Source organism: Cucumis sativus, chromosome 3 (assembly GCF_000004075.3).
Source record: "Cucumis sativus cultivar 9930 chromosome 3, Cucumber_9930_V3, whole genome shotgun sequence".
Classification (NCBI taxonomy): Eukaryota; Viridiplantae; Streptophyta; class Magnoliopsida; order Cucurbitales; family Cucurbitaceae; genus Cucumis; species Cucumis sativus.
The window spans coordinates 38,050,424-38,069,674 of NC_026657.2; the positions used below are offsets into that span (position 1 = coordinate 38,050,424).

Sequence of the window (19,251 nt, forward strand, 5' to 3'; positions counted from 1 at the left end):
ATATAAAATGACAAAAAAAAAAGTTTAATTTTCTATTTTATTATTTTGCCATATTTGAAAATATATCCATTAATTTTTTTTAAACAAATAATTTCTAAATAAATGGTATTAAATTCTTTGGTTCAGTTATTGAAAAATGGTAAAATTGACAAAATAGTTACAGCTCACCACAATGATGAAGCTTAAATAATAATATGATGTAAATTATTTTAGTTTGAGAAAAAAATAAGGTTTTGGAATAGTGTTATAGCTAGACCAGGTACACTCCAAAAGCTTAATCTAAATGGTATTACATATGCAAATTCTTCTGCATTGTGTTATGCATGACAATAATTCGAGAGTGATTGCTATATTTGTTACCGCTCCTAACTATAGGAAGGCCAATGAAGCTCATAAAGAGGTACTAATCCTCATCGTCTACATGGAACTAAAGTACCCAGAACTTCATTTGGTATGTAAACCTTCCAAAGCAGACCTTGATATAAGTATAACTACATAGATATTAATGTGTCTTTCTACTTCCAACAATTAGCTTCAAATTCCCACTCCAGAAACGCGATGTGATATTTAAAACAATATGATAACAACAATGGTTCAAGAAAGCAATTATATAATCAAAAGCAAAGCATGCTCGAATGAAGATTATTAAAGCTGATAATTATCTATACGACCTAACTTAGAATAATAATCTAAACCCTTTTAAAAAGTAGGTACATAAATTGTGATTTTCCCCCAATCAAATTAGTTGATGTGTGTGATGCTCTAGTGGCAAAGAACTTGAAAGAAAAAGTGATCTTACGAGGATATGGAGTGGATTCCACTAGCTAGTCATCTCGGAAGAAATGTCTTGTCTGCATCTGGGTTTTTAACCTGAAACACACCGCTGTGGAGAAAATTGTTCGATGAAGTCGCCAACATGTGACTTTTTAACAATTGAGTTGAATGTAGACCGAAAGTTACTTGATTCCTAATAACCACAGATACAAATTCGATGTATTTTATATTTTCTCTTTCCTACATCGAAATGTTGTCAGCACCATTGTGGTGGCCTTCTCAAATAATTTCATCAGCATTCACAAAGCTCCTTGTCACATTGTTAATGGACAATGATGCAATTCAACTGAAGTTCGGTTGCAAAAGCACTTGCCAACAATTGTGCGTTTCATCATCATTCTGTTGAAAAACCTTGCTTTTCAGCAACATCCACATACGTCACATGCTTGAATTCAACACTCCCATCCTTGTTTTTCTCCCTGCCAATGCAGTTTTGGTCGCAAGACCTGAATTCAAAGTTGAAATTCAACAAATGGATTTTGATCCCCGGGGGAAAAGGCTTTTTGCACATATAAAAGAATAACAGATTGAACAAAATAAAACGGGAAAGCCAAAATATGGATTTGGATTACATTGATGTTCATGAACAGCTAATGTCAATTGCCACCTTCGACTCGGTCCTTGCTTCGACTACTCTCTATTGTGTTTCAACGAGACCTAATAATAATAATTTGGAAGAAGAGGTTAAATCAAATGGACTTGCGTTCTGTTCTACATTCAAATGTATAATACAATCCCAAGTCCAAAATGAATTCTTGCAATCTCTTCATTCAATATACAAATGTCCCCTTAAAACACTAAATCCACAAAACAAAGTATGTTTATCCCCTCGTCAAACATCTGCACATGCCTGTGAAACTGGACCATATATTCGAGTTTCTCCAAAGATTCTAATGGAAAAATTATGTAGCGCAAGTCATTTTTTGTATAGCTAATGCACAGTTATTTGCCAGCAAAATCAAAATTTAAGTAGATGGTTTCAAACAGTCCCAGGGTTGGCCTTCTTCTTGATATCATCTATCAACTTATTTGCACTAAAAACAGCATCTTCAGATGGACTTCTGCGTTTGACAAGCTCTCTAGGGTCTTTACAGACCTTCAACATTTCAGACATTGCCTCAGCTTTACGCATAATAGATGTTCTTCTGGCACGAATAGAATCAGGAGTTTGATTATAGGTATCGGGTAACTTCTCTGAATGAGGAACCGAAGACATCATTTCTTGCAGCTTAGATGCCATTTTTGTCAATCCACGTTTCATGAATTCATCGTGCAATCTGCAGAAAGTAAGATATTGAGGAACAATTCCTCGATGAATCATGTGCTCAAATTCTGCAAAAGCTTCTTCAAACTTATGCATCTTACAAAGCAAATGCATTAACATGGTGCTTGTAGCTAAATCCATGTCAAACCCTCTAGCCTTCATTTCATTGCAAACTTGAACTGCAAGGTTCAACCTCTCCTCTTCACATAACATCTTCAGCAACAAGTGATATGTAAGTTTATCTGGCGCATATCCTGATTCAATCATTTTATTGTAAAGGCTCATACTCTCCTCAATTTTACCGTATTTAGAGAAGAATCTGAAAAAATAGTTATAGGTGGTCGGGGTTGGAGTGAATCCTCTACCAATCATCATCTTAAGGATCTTGCTAGCCCCAGAAAGATCTCCTGCTTTGCAATACCCCTTGACAAGAGAATTGTACGTTGAGATAGTCGGACCTTGCTCCAAAACCATGAACCGCTCCATCATTCCCAGTGCCTCCTTAAACCTCCCAGCTTCCCCAAGTGCATCAACTATAGGGTTATATACGATTGCATTTGGCTCAATACCTTCCCTCCTCATCTCATCCACCAATTCAATGGCAATTTCGACACTACGCATTCGACAATACCCTTCTATTAGGGTGCCATATGTAACAACAGTGGGAGATATTTTGTTCTTCTTCATCTCAAACCAGAGCCTCTGAGCATGTTTGAGCTTTCTTGATCGAAACCATCCATTTATAAGTATATTGTATGCTCGAATTGACGGTTCAAAACTAGAACCCATTTCCCTTTTCCTATTGAAATACTCAGAAGCTACCCTGACATGGCCTTCTTTGCAGAGTGAATCCAGTAAAATCTCAAACAATCCCTCCGAGCCGGTCCCTGAAATTGTTTCTAGGTTGCAAGCAAATTCATACGTTCGAATAGCAGGTTGAACCATGCCTGAAGCAATTATCATCGCATAAGAACAAAAACGAAAATACAAATTAAACCGTTATCTCTAACAAGAACATTCAATAGTAGATAATGAAAACATCAAGATGATTATAACTCTTAAATTGGAATGGCGAAGGATTGTGATTTCCAAATATGAATTTTCATATCCTGGGACGATTGAAAATAAATGGAAAATCTACCAAATCCATACAGAAATACCGACATTGTAGTCTCGTTAAAAATATACCTGCACGAGCATACCGCCTGATCAATATCACGAAGACCTCCACCGAAACCAAAAAGGACTCTTCACCTCCACGTAGACGAGAAGTGATCAAAGACCAAGCAGAATCAAACTCCCTTGATTTCGCAAGCACGTTGATCAGACGGTTGAACAATGCAGCAGAGGGGCGAAATCCAGATTTCTTCGCAGCCCAAAGAAACAGCGAGTGCAAGAACTTAGGAGACGAATCAAAATGATCGAACACAGCTTCCAACAAACTCGAACTCGGCACGATTCCAGTCCGGTCCAAAGCATCCTCGAGCGCGGCACCGGGCCGAACACTGCGATCGGAAAGGATGCTAGAAATGGTAGACAAGTCATTCGGCGAATAACTTGCTTCGAATTTCACGTCAATGGCAGAGTTAGGGTTTGAAATCACCGCAGAATTTGATGGCAACGGATTGGCAGGCTGGTCGGGCAATGAAGGCCACTTTACGAGGGGCTTTCCTGGCGTGGACAGCCATGAATGAGGAGACAAAGAGGAGAATTGCAGAGCTGAAAATCGAAAACTAGAAGGATGATTGTGTTGGATGGAGTGGAGGATTCTGTATATCAAAATGAGAGGTTTGTGAATGGGCATTACGGGTTCAGGGATTAGGGTTTAGGGTTTATGCAGAGAGTAAAAGATGACGAACATAATACGGCGACAATCGTCCGACTAATTATTCCGGCAGCCGGTAGTGCAACAAAAAATCTCGGACGTGCGTCTATTACACATAGTTAGGAAAATTTGAAGCGTTTGTACGGCCAAGTGAAGAGTCCGAATTCTGTTGTATGTTTTCATAATCAAATAGTTCAGAAAATATGCAATTGGGAGACATTCGGAATTCTGTTTCTAAAAACGGTTTGAGGATTTTGTAATCTAAATAGTAGAAATTATACACATTTTTTTTATGTTTTTATTGTCTCTCGAATTTGAATTTTATCTATAATTGTATTAAATAATGTAAAATATTAATTATAGTTTTTTTATGGTAAATTACAAATTTGGTCGATGTGATTTTAAAACGTTATAATTTAGTTTTTGTGGTCTATAACTATAATTTAGATTTTTTTAGGTTATTATTGTAATTTCAATAAACGGTAGGATCTAGTCACTCTCATGCGTGTAAGTCAAATGATAATCTATTGCGAACAGGAGTTCACAATTCATTCAGAATTAAGACTAAGCTACATACGTCATTATAATGAAATAGAAACTCAACTAATTAACAGAGTTACATTTAGTGGTTACTATTTCGTGATCCGGTCTTATGCAAAGTCGTTGCATAGGATATCCTCACTCTCATGTCACGTACACGAACGCGTTGAATCATTGTGTTTGTATCAAATACAAAGTGAGTAGTATCGAAGTGTTACCAAGATAAGGTATCTAACCTTATCTCTATATTATGTACCTTTTAAACTGATCTCGAATATTGATTCATATATGTCTCTACATACTGTTCAATACTCATCAAAACAATTTATGACGTTAGTTTATTTGATTTGAGTTATTAAGACAAAACTAATAGTTTAATCAATAATATTTATTGAAATGACAATAACAACACTTTTGTTAATAACAGTCAATGTATTATATTTACGATCTACGAGTTTTAGGACATAAATCCCAACAGACAGAACGTCGAGGAGCGACGACAACATGACAACGAGAAGATCTCTTCTTCTCAATCTCTCTCTCGTTTTCCTTCTTCTCTTTTGATTATGTGATTTACAGAATGAGAATGAGTTTATTAAAAGGGACACTCCTGATGCGTAGCCCGAAAGCGTCGAGAAATCCACCCCATTCCCAACGTATAACTAATCGCATCTGAAATAGGGATCCTTTTTCCCGATGCCTCTAACGTCACGTTGGAGGAAAGCCAACTATACAATTAATTCTTTCGCGCTCTTCCGACGCTACACTATAGACATCGCAATACCGAAGGCAGTCTCGACCTGTACAAAAGACATGTCGGGGCTTAGCCACATTTTTCCGATGTTCATTTGGCAGCGTTGGGAGAAAGGCCCACTTTCTGTTACGTCAAAAGAAACCTTGTATGTCGACGTTCCTTTGCCTGACACATTTTTGTACATTAGAAAAACTCCAATTTCTTTTAGTGAACCCAACCTATCCGAAAATATGGTTGAGAATGTCTTCCAACCCAACCCATTACACTTCTAGTTGGATTTAACTTTTTTTCAGGTTAGGTTGAGTTTGGATTACACTTTTTAAAATTTGGTTAACCTAACCCACCCCATATTTCTAATATTATTCATATATTTATTATTATAGCTTGTGTATATTTGTTATGATGTTTGTTTGAAGTTTGTAATAACTGTCTTGAACTTACATTTAATATTTGAGTTTTATGAAATTTTAGCTATTAACATGTGTGGTAAACAAATTTAAGTCGATAAAAAATGTGCTTAAAATAAATAAATAATCTGACAACCTAACCAAATAATAAATAAATAATCTGACAACCTAACCAAATATAAATTTTAAGGAATGAGTTGGATTGGAGACATTTGTTCGGATAAACGTCTAATCTTTTCAGGTGGATCTAAAAAATCCTCTCAACCCAACTCTTTATACAATCTTGGTGGAATGCATCAAAGTATTTCTCTAATAAAAAATACATTCGACAACCTTTTAGATTTTTGGTTACAATGATTAGGTGCACTCTGTTTAGTCTAAGGTATCTTATCTCTTTTACATTGTATACATAATTAATTAAAAAATATAAAGAAAAAAAAACCAAACAAACAAGTGCACAACAAATACTGCATTTTAGGCATGAAATCCGATTGAGAGACATTCTCAACCCAACCCATATTTTTCGGTTATTTGGTTGGAGACATTCTCAACAGAGATAACTTGAATTTAGTTTATAATCCAACCTAACCGAACCATATTTAGTAAAATATGAGTTGGATTGGATTGTAAATTATTTTTGTTGTTCGCTTATAGTTTCGAATTACTATAAAAAAATTTACATTTAAATTTCAAACCTACATAAATCAAAATTTCATACAATAAATTTAATTTATTTTTTATTAAATAATATGTATATATTATATTATATTAATCCGGCGGGTTGGATTGAGTTGAACCGGATTTTTCAACTCTCCAACCCAAGACCCAATTCAACCCATATTTTAACATAACCCTTATAATATGAGTTAGATAGTCCGAGTTATTCGGATTCAATCCATATTCTTACATCCTTACTACATTTAAGCTAATAACCGACCACCGAGCTCTAGTAGCCAACTTCGACAGTTATCTCCAATGACTAATTCACAGTGTTAAAAAATTTGACACACGCCAAAAGAACTTGATATAAAAGCACCTTTAAGAAAAATGTTACCAAATTCACAAGTGTTCTCATTTCAAACCAATTTCATAAATAACATTTTTACTACTGAATTCAAAAGCATGTCTTAATATATAATATGTTACACAAAGTTCATAAGATTCATTTAAATGGAAGCGATCCAATATGAAAATTGATAATGAGAGTACACATCGACCCGGACATTTCCCTTTCTCTTACGGACCTAAACAATTTATTTTTGGTCCCCTTGAAATTGATTTTTGACAGAACAGAAAAATTAAATTCAATCACGAGCAAAATTAATTTTCATTTTCTTTTTTTCCCCCAAGTTTAATATTTATCATTATTGTAAATAAATACTCATTTAATATTTCCCTCTCTTCTTTTATTAAAAAATTATGGTTCAAAGACAGAGAATTTATTCCATCACAGTATTTTATTTTTTATTTTCCACTTTCAACATTGTCATAAACATTCTCACGGCCTTTGCCTCACATTGTTTTGTATTTTATTTATTTACTAAATTAATTCAAACTAAGATGTGAAGTATTAAAGTTTTCTTTTTATGGTTTCAAAAAGTGTATGTATAGATCCATCTTTAATTTCTCTAACTGCAATAAGTGCTTTTAAATTGACAAAACTTTATTCTTTGTCTTGATAAATCACATGCTTCACTTTCACATGTCAACATGTCAACATTTAACTATAGATTTAAATTTTGTTGTGGGGGTGATGAAAGATTTTTGTAGAAGTGTTATGAGAGGACTAGTAGTTGTCTTTTGAGCTATTGATTGAGATTAACATACCACCAATTCAATATATACAATAAAGATAAGTATAAAAACAAAAATTGAAAGAAAATGATATAATTAGTACGTGAAACACATACTTCTAAGATGACACGACAAACATATAATTTTACTCATTGCTTACTTGCAAATGTTAAGTAAATTAAAGACGATTTAAAGGAGTAAAAATGTATATATACGTACAATTCATCGTGGCATAAAATAATGTTTGTATCCCCATTCAAACAATCTCATGTGTTGAACCAAACTATTTCTTTAATTCCAATTATTTGTTTAAAAGTCATTCACGCATACGGGCTAGTTTAAGTTTAATGGTGATTGAGCGTGGAGTTTTAGTGATTCAGATTCAATAATTGGTATTATTATCAGAAGGTTAAACAAGACTCTTGCAGTAAGGGAAGTCTCCAAAACCCTAGCCGAGTGGAATCATTTGTTGTCGATCTTAGATTTTAGACGTTGGTAACTGAAAATAAGATTATCTTGTCGTGGTACAAATCACAAAGGCACCTATACCCTTTATTTGAAGGGGTTTCGTACACGAACCGTTGATGTATGCAAGCTTATATGAGAACGTTTTTTTTTTTTTTCATTTTCTTCCTATTTCTCATATCCACATATAGGCTTTTACTTCTCGTTCCATCTCCTCCTCATCGTAGATCGATTATTTCCTTATTTTCGAGATCCAATCTTTAAATTTACCTAGTTCTTTTTTTTTAGATAAAAAATTACCATCGAGCTAAACTCGTAACTAAAAAACAAATAATTAAACATATCTTATTGGTGAAATAAATAAACAAATGTTTGAATTTAATTTGAGTTGGCATATGACTATAAGGAGGAGTGTTGAATTTGAAAGGCGAATTATTGAAGGCTTTTTCAACGATGGGGATGTGAAAGCATGTGCTTACGTGCCGATACATAGTACCACTTTTTGAATTGTTTGTGTATATTTTCATGTAAACCCATTTCATATCAATTTTTAAAATTGTTATTTTTTGTCACTAAAAGTATTTAAATTTTGAATTTCATGATTTGGACATTTCTTCGTTGGAATAAGACGAAATTGACAATGATATAGACAGTGACCAATTGAAATTTATATCAAACTTTAGGTTAAAACTCAAATGATTTTTTTCTCTCTAGATTTTAGGTCAAAATATAATGTTTTATGTAAATTAAAATAACCGTTTAATTTTAAATTTTTAACTAAATCTATAAACACCCACTTTACTTTCTTTTTTTTTTTCCTTTTGCTTTATAGTGCATTTTTTAATCAATATTTTCAAAATCAAGTTGATTTTAATACAAAGGGAGACGCAAATTGTTGTAAGAAATTGAGAGAAATAAACTTAGATTCTTAGAAGTAGAAAATAATAAACAAATCTAAAGAACTGCAAAAAGAAGAAGAAATAAGTGCATTTGAGGCTAAAGATGTGATTTCTTCTGCGTTGACATTGGCAAAGGGTTAGAATTCTTGGCTTTCAAATTTGGGTTTTTATCTTTAATTTAGGTCCTTGTAAAAGGGCCATCTATGCAATTTTCTCTAAGTACTGGCCTAGGTGGGAATTCAATTGATTCCCACGATCGATTTCGAGTTGGTTCACATCTTAAAAGAAAGGAAAAATCTTATCATAACGAGTTATCTATGTTGTGGACTTCACGCAATTCTGTTTAGCCGACCAATAATAAATGAAGGTAGTTTAGAAATTTTTTCTACGTGAAGTGCTTTTATTAACTATAAGCATTTGTTTCTAACACTTGTTTGCGAATTTGCAAAATTCTTTTAATCGACCTCACTCTTCTTCATTTGCTAAAAAAAACCTAACCTCCCATTTGTCAACAAAAAAAAAAAAAACTATTTTGTAACTGAAACATAATATTTGATACACAAACAAACATATTACTCTTTTTATCACTGTGAACTTGGAGTTGATAATTTTAACGAGTAAATCACTTTAAACTCTCAATAGTAATTTATACGTAGAAATTGTAAAAAGTGTGAAACTTGACAAAATATTTACAACAAATTTCAGACTTTATCATTAACTGACCTTGATAGATACTATATACTTTTATAGAATCCAAAACTTTGTTATAATAGTAAATATTTTAATTTATTTTACTACTTTTAAAAAATTCTCTTTGTTTAGTTATATTTGTGTTTGTAAATTTGTTAGATTAAAAAATAATCTCATAACCATTTAAACAAAATTACTATTGTTCTAAGATCCCATAAAAGTAGCAATAAATTTTAGTTCATCATATGACCATTCTCAACAAATTTAGTAGAAAAAGTAGGAAAATTTGTCACTATACATTTTATTTTGATACTCATAGGCAACTTACTTAATCCTTGTATTTTATTATATGTGTGGAAATTGGTGCACTAGTGATATCAAATCAAAAAAATAAGAATGAAAGCCTAAGTTGATTCAATTATAAAAGGTTGTGATTTTAATTCACCACATTACAACTAAACTTCAAACTAAACTACACAATTCAAAATTTTAAATCTATAGTTTATTTTTCTCTTAAAAATATGTTAGAAAATATAAGGTAAAATATCAAACCTCTAACATTATAATAAACATATATGATTATCAATTTAGTTAGAGTCGATTTTTTTTTACAAAAATGATCCTAAATCGACCATAACTAGTTTAGTAAAGCGTTGAATCAATATCGACATCGATGAGTAAGAGTCCCTCGGTTTCACACTTTAATATAATTGTTGAAAATTCTCGATTTGAAACTTTATGAAATCGATCGCGATCAACCTCTCTCGTTTTCCGATCGATCGACCAACTTCTGTTTGGTTGGTCGGCTTGGTTTTTCGGTCTATCATGTTCACCCATAATAGCAATTTTTTTTGTTTTGTAATATAAATTTCAATAAAAAAAATAGAAATTTAATCATATATCATATTTTATTACAAAAAAAAATATTTTTTAATATAACAAAAAAATATAAACATTACCGTTTAAATACAATAAATCACATTAGACTACTACTCGTTCAGTCATATACGTACTAGGTCTACTGTTGATGTCACAAATATACAATATTTTGCTATTTATAAATATTTTTTTTAGATTTGTTGTTCTATAAATTTCAATAAAAATAAATTTAAAAAGAGTAAGATTCCTTAACTAAAATTAAAAAATAAAATGGTAAAATATCAAAAAAAAGAAATAAAAAGATTTACTGACTGATATTTGTGGTATAAAATAATTTCGAAAAATACATAATTTTGGAAGTCAAAGGGGACAGAAAATAAAATTTGGATGAGGTCTATTTATATTTATATTTAAATACAATATTATAATTTTATTATTGCATTTATTATTTTGAATAATATATATTTTTTTAAATGGAAGTTCAAACTGTACATTCGTCCCGCTCACGCTCCCTTTGACGCTCTCACTCTCTATATCTCTCTCTCTCTCTCTCATTTCTCACTCCCTCTCTCCCTCTCTCCAAACCTCAGCTTCTCCCGCTCTTTCTCTCTACCTCTCCTGAGAGCTCTTCCCACTGCCATTGGAGGCCGTGGAGCTCTCCTTTGAGCCGTAAGCGCTCTAGTTTTGTATTCATATATCTTCTTTTATTCAATCACTTTATCTGATCTATATTGCGCTCATTTACGACTACTTATTTTGTGCGTTTGAATGTTTCTTTCGAGGTTTTAGCCGTTTCGAAGCTGTGTTGAATGATGATTATTGTGGACGTTTCGATTTACTTGGTTTTGGTGCTGATTTCCGTTTTATTTTAAGTGTATTGAGAAATCTAGCTTATGTTTAGTACTCTGGCCTTTGTATTTCTGTTCAAATCATGCGGATTTTTTTAGTGTAGTGCATGATTTCATGCTGTCGCCTCTTTTTTTTTTTTTTTTTTCTTTTCGTTTTGGAAGAGGTGGAAATTTGATTTGATTTGATTTGATTTATCAAGTTTTTGGGAGGGAGTGTGTTTGCTTATTCCTCTGTTTCATGGGCGGCGACGGGGGAGGGTGAGGAGAAATAGGAAGATTTGTACGGCTGCGGATAAAAATGAGCATATTAGGTTTGCACCTCGAGCTCTTGCGATTTTTAATGTTTTTATATGCTTGTTTGAAAATGTAATAGGAAATCCAAGCGATCGTTCGTTTCCTTTTATTTGCTGCACTGTTACAACTGTATCACTTAGCCGTAGAATAGTGATGGATCGAGTGTCACTTTAGGGATGTTCTTTTGATTTTTCTCTATAAGTTTAAGAGGTGACGAGGGTCTTGTGCCATTGTTTTTTCATGAAGTCTTCGGTCCATTGCATGTTATTTTGCGTTTTGAATTAGCCCTTATCACGGTTTGCTTTTTCTGGATTTTCATCTGTGCCTCTAGTTTTGAATGTTTTCAGCTTAGTGACTGCTCTTGCACGTTTATCTTATGTTGGTTACGCAGCTTCAATGAAAACGAGCTTTGATCTACTGTAATGAACCCCCGGTCTTCTAGGGAGTAAAAAATGAGTAGGGAAAATGTTAATTTTCAAGTGGAAGAGCGCTCCGGCAGAATCACGAGAGCACGCGCAAAAGAGCTGAGCGAATCAGGAGGCATCTTATGTTCCTCAAAATCTTCTGGAGTTCAGAAGCATATTCTACGAGCTAACTCAAAAAGAATGGCATCTGATGATATTAAAACTTGTTCAGGCTCCTCCCATGGCCTTCCTAACAAAAGAAGAGCAGTGCTCAAGGATGTCACTAACATTTCCACCAAAGGTTTTGATAAGAATTGTAGAAATGTTTCTAATATTCAGGTAAAATTGAACCTTGGATTTTTTTCGTGTCGTTCCTTTTTGAAATGTTGATGTGACTCATGCTGGCGTTGATATAGGCATTTCTTTAACTGCTAATGACCACGGTTTGACAGGGTGCCAAAACAACAAGAAAAGTTTCTTCAAAAGCTAAGGCAAATGCGCCTTCTAATGCTCCTGAAGAAATTTTAGGTGCAGAAGAAGATGCAAACACAAGACTGGCTGAGGATTTGTCTAAAATAAGGGTGGTAGAATCTCGAGAGGTCTCTCTAAGAGAGACTTTGGACGAAAAAGAGAGAACAGAGCAAACTAGGAGTCTTACCAGCAGAGAATGTGGAGTTTCAGATATGATTCTCTCTGTATCTTCAGAAGAATCTATCCCTCAGCCAAATGGTATACAACATATCTCTAGAATTGCTTTTGTATGAATTATATATCTTTACTGTTTAACTGAACCATCAAATGACAATATCTGAATGCCTTCCATGTGTAGAATTTCCAGGCCAGGACCCTTTAAATATTATTATATAATCCTCATAATGGGGATTATCGCAAGTGCTGAACTGAAGAAGCATTCATGCCTTAACATCTTTTGTTATGATATTTTGTCGTGTGTTGAGAATTTTAACAACTCACTTCTTAAGATTTTATCCATGTAAAAGGCTGCGTTACAAATTATACTACACCATGTATAATAAGAGTGAATAGTGGCAAAAACAAATTGTGACATACTAACATTCCTTTAAAGTTTTTATGGAAAGACGTGATTTTGGGTGAACTATATTCTATTTCAAACTGCTTATGATTTATAAGAGGTAGACACCAGCCTGGGACTCGGCTATATCATTATTTCAGTGAGTCTGTAATTGTTGTCTTTGTGCATTATTGCTTTAACTTTGAAGAATGAACCGTTAATTCTAACCTTTTTGTTCTTTGTTCTTTTTCTTCTTTTGTGAAAAAAAAAATCTAAACTACAATTTAATGCATCTTCCTTATACAAGTAGTCTGCTGCAAGAACTGCACTGGAGGGTGAATAATTTCATTTTTTATTGTCCAAGTCAACTGCATCTCCAATGTTTGTGGAGCACAATTAATTAGCATAGCCGAATGTTCTAGTTTTGCAGGGAAATTGAACATTACAAAAATTTGGTTGGAAGTATGGTCATCATGGAGTAAACTGTTAATTATCGACTCTATTAATATCAGTACCCACATAATATCCGTGGTAATGGGAAAAAGATTTAAATAACCCACATAATAACGTTGTATACAAGCATTGTAGTCTTCAATTAGCAAGGAGTGAGAATGTTACAATTGTAAAATTTTGCAGAAAAATATATGGCACCTCAACGATCGGCAGCATTAAGGGATAGAGGTGTTATAGACATTGATTCAAACTCTAAATGTCTTCAATCATGCAGCACATATGCTCCAGACATATATGACAGGATACGTGTGACAGAGGTTTGTTGTTCACTATTTACCAACGTTACATTGCCATAGTTAACGTAGATGCCGTATTCATCTTAGAAAATTGGCTATAAACAAACATGTTATACAGTCGTACATTAGTAAAAAAATATATAGAAAGGGAAACACGAAACTTCTGAAATTATTGTCTCTCACTTGAAAATAGCTGAATTTCTATTGTCTCTTTCACTTGAAAGAAGATTTTCTAAACTAGAAAGGGAAATTCGAAACTTCTGAAATTATTAGGAAGTAGCTGAATTTCTTCTTTGAAAAAAATACTTAAGATGTTTGTGGTTTACATAAAAATTACTGACTGCCGCTTTTAGCTCACATGCAATGCAATACTAATACTTCTTTTCTACTCTTTTTAGCTTGATCAAAGGGCCTCAACTACCTACATGGAACAGTTGCAGCAAGATATCACTGCAAACATGCGAGGAATACTGGTTGATTGGCTTGTAGAGGTTCGTTCACCACTATTACGGCTTTACTTTGACCTAATTGTTATGATACATCGATGGACTTGGTTTGAGAGGCACCAAGTTGACAAAAATCCTTTTTCACGAGACAATAAAAAAGTTGTACTTTTTGACATTTTGTTCGCAATGGGAAAATTTATCGTGACATCACGTCAAATGCCAATTTTTGGCTATATGAATTGAAAATTTATCTTTTTGTTAAGCAAAAGTATTATTGGCAATGCCAATTTAATTGATAGTTAATTGTTTTTTCAGGTTTCTGAAGAATATAATCTAGTTTCAGATACACTCTATTTGACTGTTAATGTCATCGATCGATTCCTCTCTCAAAATTATATTGAAAAGAAGCGACTACAACTTGTTGGTGTTGCAAGCATGTTAATTGCATCGTAAGTTTTGACCATAATCTCATACTATGGAATAGTTCAAAGTATCCACTTTTTGTGTAGAATAAATAGTATGGATTTAGTATATTTTCCCTGGTCGTTAAGATAAATGTAGAATTTTCTAGTCAGTGTGCACACACACATGTTACCCGTGCATGCGTTAAGGTAAGTTTTAATTTCAAGTTCTAACTTCCATTGAATTGAACTTCAGTTCTGGTTTGGAAAGAATTGAAGAATTACATTTCATGATATTGTTGTAATAGGATCAAGTTGTTCATATCATATCAAAACCACTCTTCGTATTCCTAATGATGATTACTGCATTTCATAGAAACAGAAAATACCAAGTCATTTATGTAGTACGCATATTATACTCTAAACTCGGTTTCCTTTCACTTGAAGAAAATATGAAGAGATCTGTGCACCGCGAGTGGAAGATTTCTGCTTCATTACAGATAATACTTACACCAAAGGAGAGGTATACACTTAGCTTCTTGGTTTGTTTACATGTGTTGGTCTTGTTCTGATGCGTCATCAACATCTTTCTAATTCTCCTTGTCCATTACACCGTTTTCGTGCCTTAGAGTTACCGGTTCTTTCACTCCATTGAGTGATGTTAGGGGAAAAAATATATGGGAAGAATCAATGAGATAAATTTGCTCGTCAAACAAGAAAGAATGTCTGTTTTAGTACAAGAGAACCACTCGGTATTTAATAATGGTTTCGTATAAGGTGGTGATTGAGTACTACAAACATGAGTGTAGTTGTAGAAAAACTCAAAGCCTTCAAAGTTTTGTATCTTGTTAAAAAAAATCCCTGAGGCTTGAAATTTTTTCATACGAAATAATGGAAAATAAGAGTGTTTTTTGGAATTAGAGAGTCAATTTGAATATGAGAAGTATTCATATTTTTAGAAGAGACAAGTTGAACGTTAAATTTTTAACAAACATGAGTCGAATTCTGTGATGTTTCATCCTAGTTTCGATTGGATTGAAAACAATGTTCATGTCAGTCTAAAGTAAATCTGTTTGACCACCTTGTATCATTTTTGTTCCAAACAATTATTTGTTGGAAATTTCATTGGATACGAAACTTTCGAATATTCACGATTGAAGTTTTGTTAGCAGGTTGTAGAAATGGAGAGTGAAGTTTTGAACATACTGCACTTTCGGCTATCTGTTCCCACTACTAAGACATTTCTAAGGTATTATATTCTTCCCATTCTTCGATACCATAAGTTGGCACACATATGGACGTCTGTATTGACTTGGATATTTCAATCTTGCAGGAGATTTATACAATCAGCTCATGCTTCTTACAAGGTACTCTACTCTATATGTTGGTTATAATTTCTATATATTTTATGGACAGAAATTATATGAACAATGGGAGCTAATTGTGACATTTCAACTATTTTGCAATCAGGTTCCTTGCATTGAACTTGAGTTTTTGGCCAATTATTTAGCTGAGTTGACTCTTGTTGAATACAGCTTCCTAAAGTTCCTTCCTTCTCTGATAGCCGCATCCGCCGTATTTCTTGCAAGATGGACACTTGACCAATCGGATCATCCGTGGGTCTGTGCTTCACTCCTAGGACATCTACCTTCTTTCTATCTCATCTCTCATCATGCATTTTTCGTAGTGATTTTCAAATGATTTAATGCACTTTTGTCACGATTAAATCACTTCATACCACACCTATAACCACTTAAAGTTAATTTAATGTTTAATTTGACACTTCTAAATATAATTTATATCGTCAAACCTAATTTTGAATGCATATTCGAGAGTAATCTTCGTCATTTCCCAAACATGCCCTTCTTCTCTCTCTAGTTTATTAATTTTGTTGTGCATTTCTTACAGAATCCAACTCTAGAGCACTATACCGGTTACAGCGTTTCTCAGCTGAAAACTGTTGTGCTTGCCCTCCATGACTTGCAACTAAACACCAGTGCTTCCTCCTTAAATGCCATACGTCAAAAGTATAAACAACCGAAGGTAAAAATGTCTCTCATTGTTTTGTTGAAACTGTTGGATCATACTGACATTTTGAAAATTATTCTAATAAATGATATTGTATGGTTGATTAGTTAAATTCATTCTTATCATTTTCAAAATCACTCATACACATGCTTTTAAAAAATTTAAGATTCAATTAATTTTGAATGATTAAAGAAATATTTGAGACTGGTTTTTGAACTGGGTGAAAGTGATTTTAAGAATTTTAAAAATCACTCCTAAACATGCTTTAAATCGAACATCCTTTTCGGTTGTTTAATTTGAAATCTGAATAGCTCGTTCCTGAATGTATATATTCAATGATCATGTCATATTAACTTTGCATTATAGACATAATCCTAATATTTTATTTTATTTTTATTTTTAATTTTTTTGGTGTATTCATCGTGGACTGGTCTACTGATAAAAAAAAGAGATCGTTTCAATAAATAGTTAAGATTTCAAGGGTTATTGGAATTCAAAGCCTTCACTACCATATCTAAACACGATCAGTTTTATAGTTTATACTACTGTGTCCAAGTTCTAAACATTTCGGTCTCTTTATTGATATCCATTCCCATTGCAGTTCAAATGCGTAGCTACATTAACGTCTACAAAATCAGTTCTATCACTATTTTGAAGAACAAGAATGATCCTACTCTTGCCAAGAGGATATATTCTGCAGGAGAATGTTTATGATTATTTCACTTGATCTGCCATTCTCTTTCTAACCTCCGCCAACTGCGATGGAGCTAAAAGAAGAGCAAAAGTCTTGAACTCAATGACTTGGAACCTCACTCTTCCTCCTCTCCACTCAATGGTTCTGGTACTTCCAGATATCTCTTTCTTTGTAATCTTATGTTTATGAGGTCATGACATGTACATTATAATTTTCCCTTAGCTTAAAATACTTTATTTATGATTCCTCCAAGCTCATTTGGAGGTAATGTTAATTGTTAGGTGACTTTAGCTCTTTTTCCCCCCTCTTTTGCCTGCTTTTATAGCAACTCTTTTGTTGTTGTAGCATTGGGTTGCTTCCTTTTAACATTGAAATTTTGTATAAAAAAAAACCTTAGGTTAGAAGAGCCTAAGTGAATAACATAGTTGAGCATCTCCTTAGACAACTCTCTCGTTATTTGTTCTTTGCATAATTGCAATCACAATCATTTAGGAGGTGTTTGAGATGCAAGCATCTTCCCGTGATTGAGCCTATTATTATAGCAGTTGAAGTGCTTCATTATTATAAGGATAATTACTATAGGTAGTACTTTAGAAGATAATAATTAAGTTTAAACAACGTTTTAACTGAATTGCTAATATACTAAAATCTATCCACGATTGACTCTATCGTTCGATATGGTCTATAGCTAAGAAAACTGGATTTAAATTTTGATATATTTGTAATTTTTTGCATTTTACTACTTTTGCTAGAATTTGTAATTGTCCCTTAATATAACCTACAGTTAGCTACTTATTATAATTGTATGAAACACGTATTGTAATAACCGACCCAATATTTTCGAATAAAGTCTTTTAAGTATTCGATTCATAGTTTAGGCTTGTGTGAATTTATAGTTTTGTTTGTGTCAAGTTTGAGATCGGCTAATCTCTTGTATTGTATAAATATAGGCTTGTGAAATTCTTTTACTGAGTTATATTGTGTACAAGTCCCTCTAAAAGATGTCAACTTACGAACAAAACCCTACTAATTAGTTTTGTTGTTTATTTATTTTTTTGTTGGTACCATTATATGAAAAAATATTCGAGTTAGCTTCTACAATTTAGCTTTTTCATATAGATAGCTCCTTAGAGGTTCAAATGAAAATTTATTTGATTGAAAATAGACCTTTTGCGTATGTCAGTTGTGTGTGAAAGTGTCATATTGTTCTTCAATTGGGTGCTGACGGTTTGAAACGAATTCGTTTTCTGTTCTAACTTCTTTTTCTTTTTTCTTGTATACACTATTTTTTTAAAAAATTAGCTTCTCGTTGTAGCTTTTGATTCTAGCTTCTAGCTTATTATTCTTGTTCTTCACACACAATTATCTGTTTTCTTTGACTTTTTCTCACTTTAGCTTCCCATTTCAGCATATGTCTTTCTTTTCAAATTCTTTCTCTTGCATATAGCTTCTCGTTTCTTCCTTTTGTTCTTCATCAAATATGATTTTTTTGGGAAAAGAACTAAGAAATCCAATAGGAAAAGAAAAATATTTGAAGAAAGTGAAAGAAAAAAAAAAGTGAGATAAAAAGAAAAATAACACAATAGTTTTTATCCATAAATATTAGAAATATATCTTATGGTTCATTTTTTTGAAGGGTAATAGTAAGAACAACAATTTTATATAGTTTGAATAATAAGGTTAATTAGTATTGATCACTAAACTAAAATTTTACGTTTGGAATTATATAGATAAACTAATATTAAACTCAGGATGCATACTTAATGTTTATATATATATATATATATATATAAACTTCCCTTCTAGTATTAATGATATTGAACTCGCATCACACGAGCTCAAAACATCAAAATAAACATACTCTAACTTAACTTCAAAGTCAAGAACTCGATTTATTCTCCTATTCAAAAATTGTATTTTGTCAATCCGTCGATCTCTAATGTTTGATCTATTTTATTTGTTTCTAAGAATAAGTTGATTTGATAGTAATTCTATCTGTACGATTG

General features: G+C 32.8%; 2 protein-coding genes across 4 annotated transcripts; one reads left to right on the forward strand and one right to left on the reverse strand.

Moving 5' to 3' along the window:
- Positions 1 to 528: 528 nt before the first annotated feature.
- Positions 529 to 4,152, reverse strand: LOC101216859 (pentatricopeptide repeat-containing protein At5g11310, mitochondrial). Of its 2 annotated transcripts, XR_969140.2 has the most exons (3): positions 3,287 to 4,152; positions 1,407 to 3,045; positions 529 to 1,280 (listed from the first exon to the last, which is right to left on the reverse strand). XR_969140.2 is itself a non-coding variant. In XM_004136421.3 (2 exons), the coding sequence occupies exons 1-2, from the start codon at positions 3,900 to 3,902 to the stop codon at positions 1,814 to 1,816; spliced, it is 1,848 nt and encodes a 615-aa protein (XP_004136469.1). In that variant the 5' UTR covers positions 3,903 to 4,152; the 3' UTR covers positions 1,362 to 1,813. The 2 variants fall into 2 exon arrangements, 1 of the variants encoding a protein (XP_004136469.1); XM_004136421.3 differs by lacking the exon at positions 529 to 1,280 and having other exon boundaries at positions 1,362 to 3,045.
- Positions 4,153 to 10,859: 6,707 nt separating this feature from the next.
- LOC101204275 (cyclin-A2-2) lies at positions 10,860 to 17,690 on the forward strand. Of its 2 annotated transcripts, none has more exons than XM_004136289.3 (12): positions 10,860 to 11,020; positions 11,885 to 12,236; positions 12,350 to 12,626; positions 13,564 to 13,697; positions 14,075 to 14,167; positions 14,438 to 14,571; positions 14,971 to 15,046; positions 15,696 to 15,772; positions 15,857 to 15,890; positions 15,994 to 16,143; positions 16,432 to 16,566; positions 17,153 to 17,690. In XM_004136289.3, exons 2-12 carry the CDS (start codon positions 11,946 to 11,948, stop codon positions 17,204 to 17,206), a joined length of 1,455 nt encoding a protein of 484 aa, XP_004136337.1. In that variant the 5' UTR covers positions 10,860 to 11,020; positions 11,885 to 11,945; the 3' UTR covers positions 17,207 to 17,690. The 2 variants fall into 2 exon arrangements, with proteins under 2 accessions (XP_004136337.1, XP_011652496.1); XM_011654194.2 differs by lacking the exon at positions 10,860 to 11,020 and adding an exon at positions 11,353 to 11,510.
- The last annotated feature ends 1,561 nt before the right edge of the window (positions 17,691 to 19,251 follow it).

Bases quoted from the DNA above. Each gene is read 5' to 3' on its own strand.
- LOC101216859 (XM_004136421.3), bottom strand. From the start codon at position 3,902: ATGCCCATTCACAAACCTCTCATTTTGATATACAGAATCCTCCACTCC. The intron at 3,046-3,286 runs GTATATTTTTAA...TAATTGCTTCAG, and splicing joins CAGGCGGTATGCTCGTGCAG to GCATGGTTCAACCTGCTATT.
- LOC101204275 (XM_004136289.3), top strand. From the start codon at position 11,946: ATGAGTAGGGAAAATGTTAATTTTCAAGTGGAAGAGCGCTCCGGCAGA. The intron at 13,698-14,074 runs GTTTGTTGTTCA...TACTCTTTTTAG, and splicing joins ACAGGATACGTGTGACAGAG to CTTGATCAAAGGGCCTCAAC. The intron at 16,144-16,431 runs GTCTGTGCTTCA...CATTTCTTACAG, and splicing joins ACCAATCGGATCATCCGTGG to AATCCAACTCTAGAGCACTA.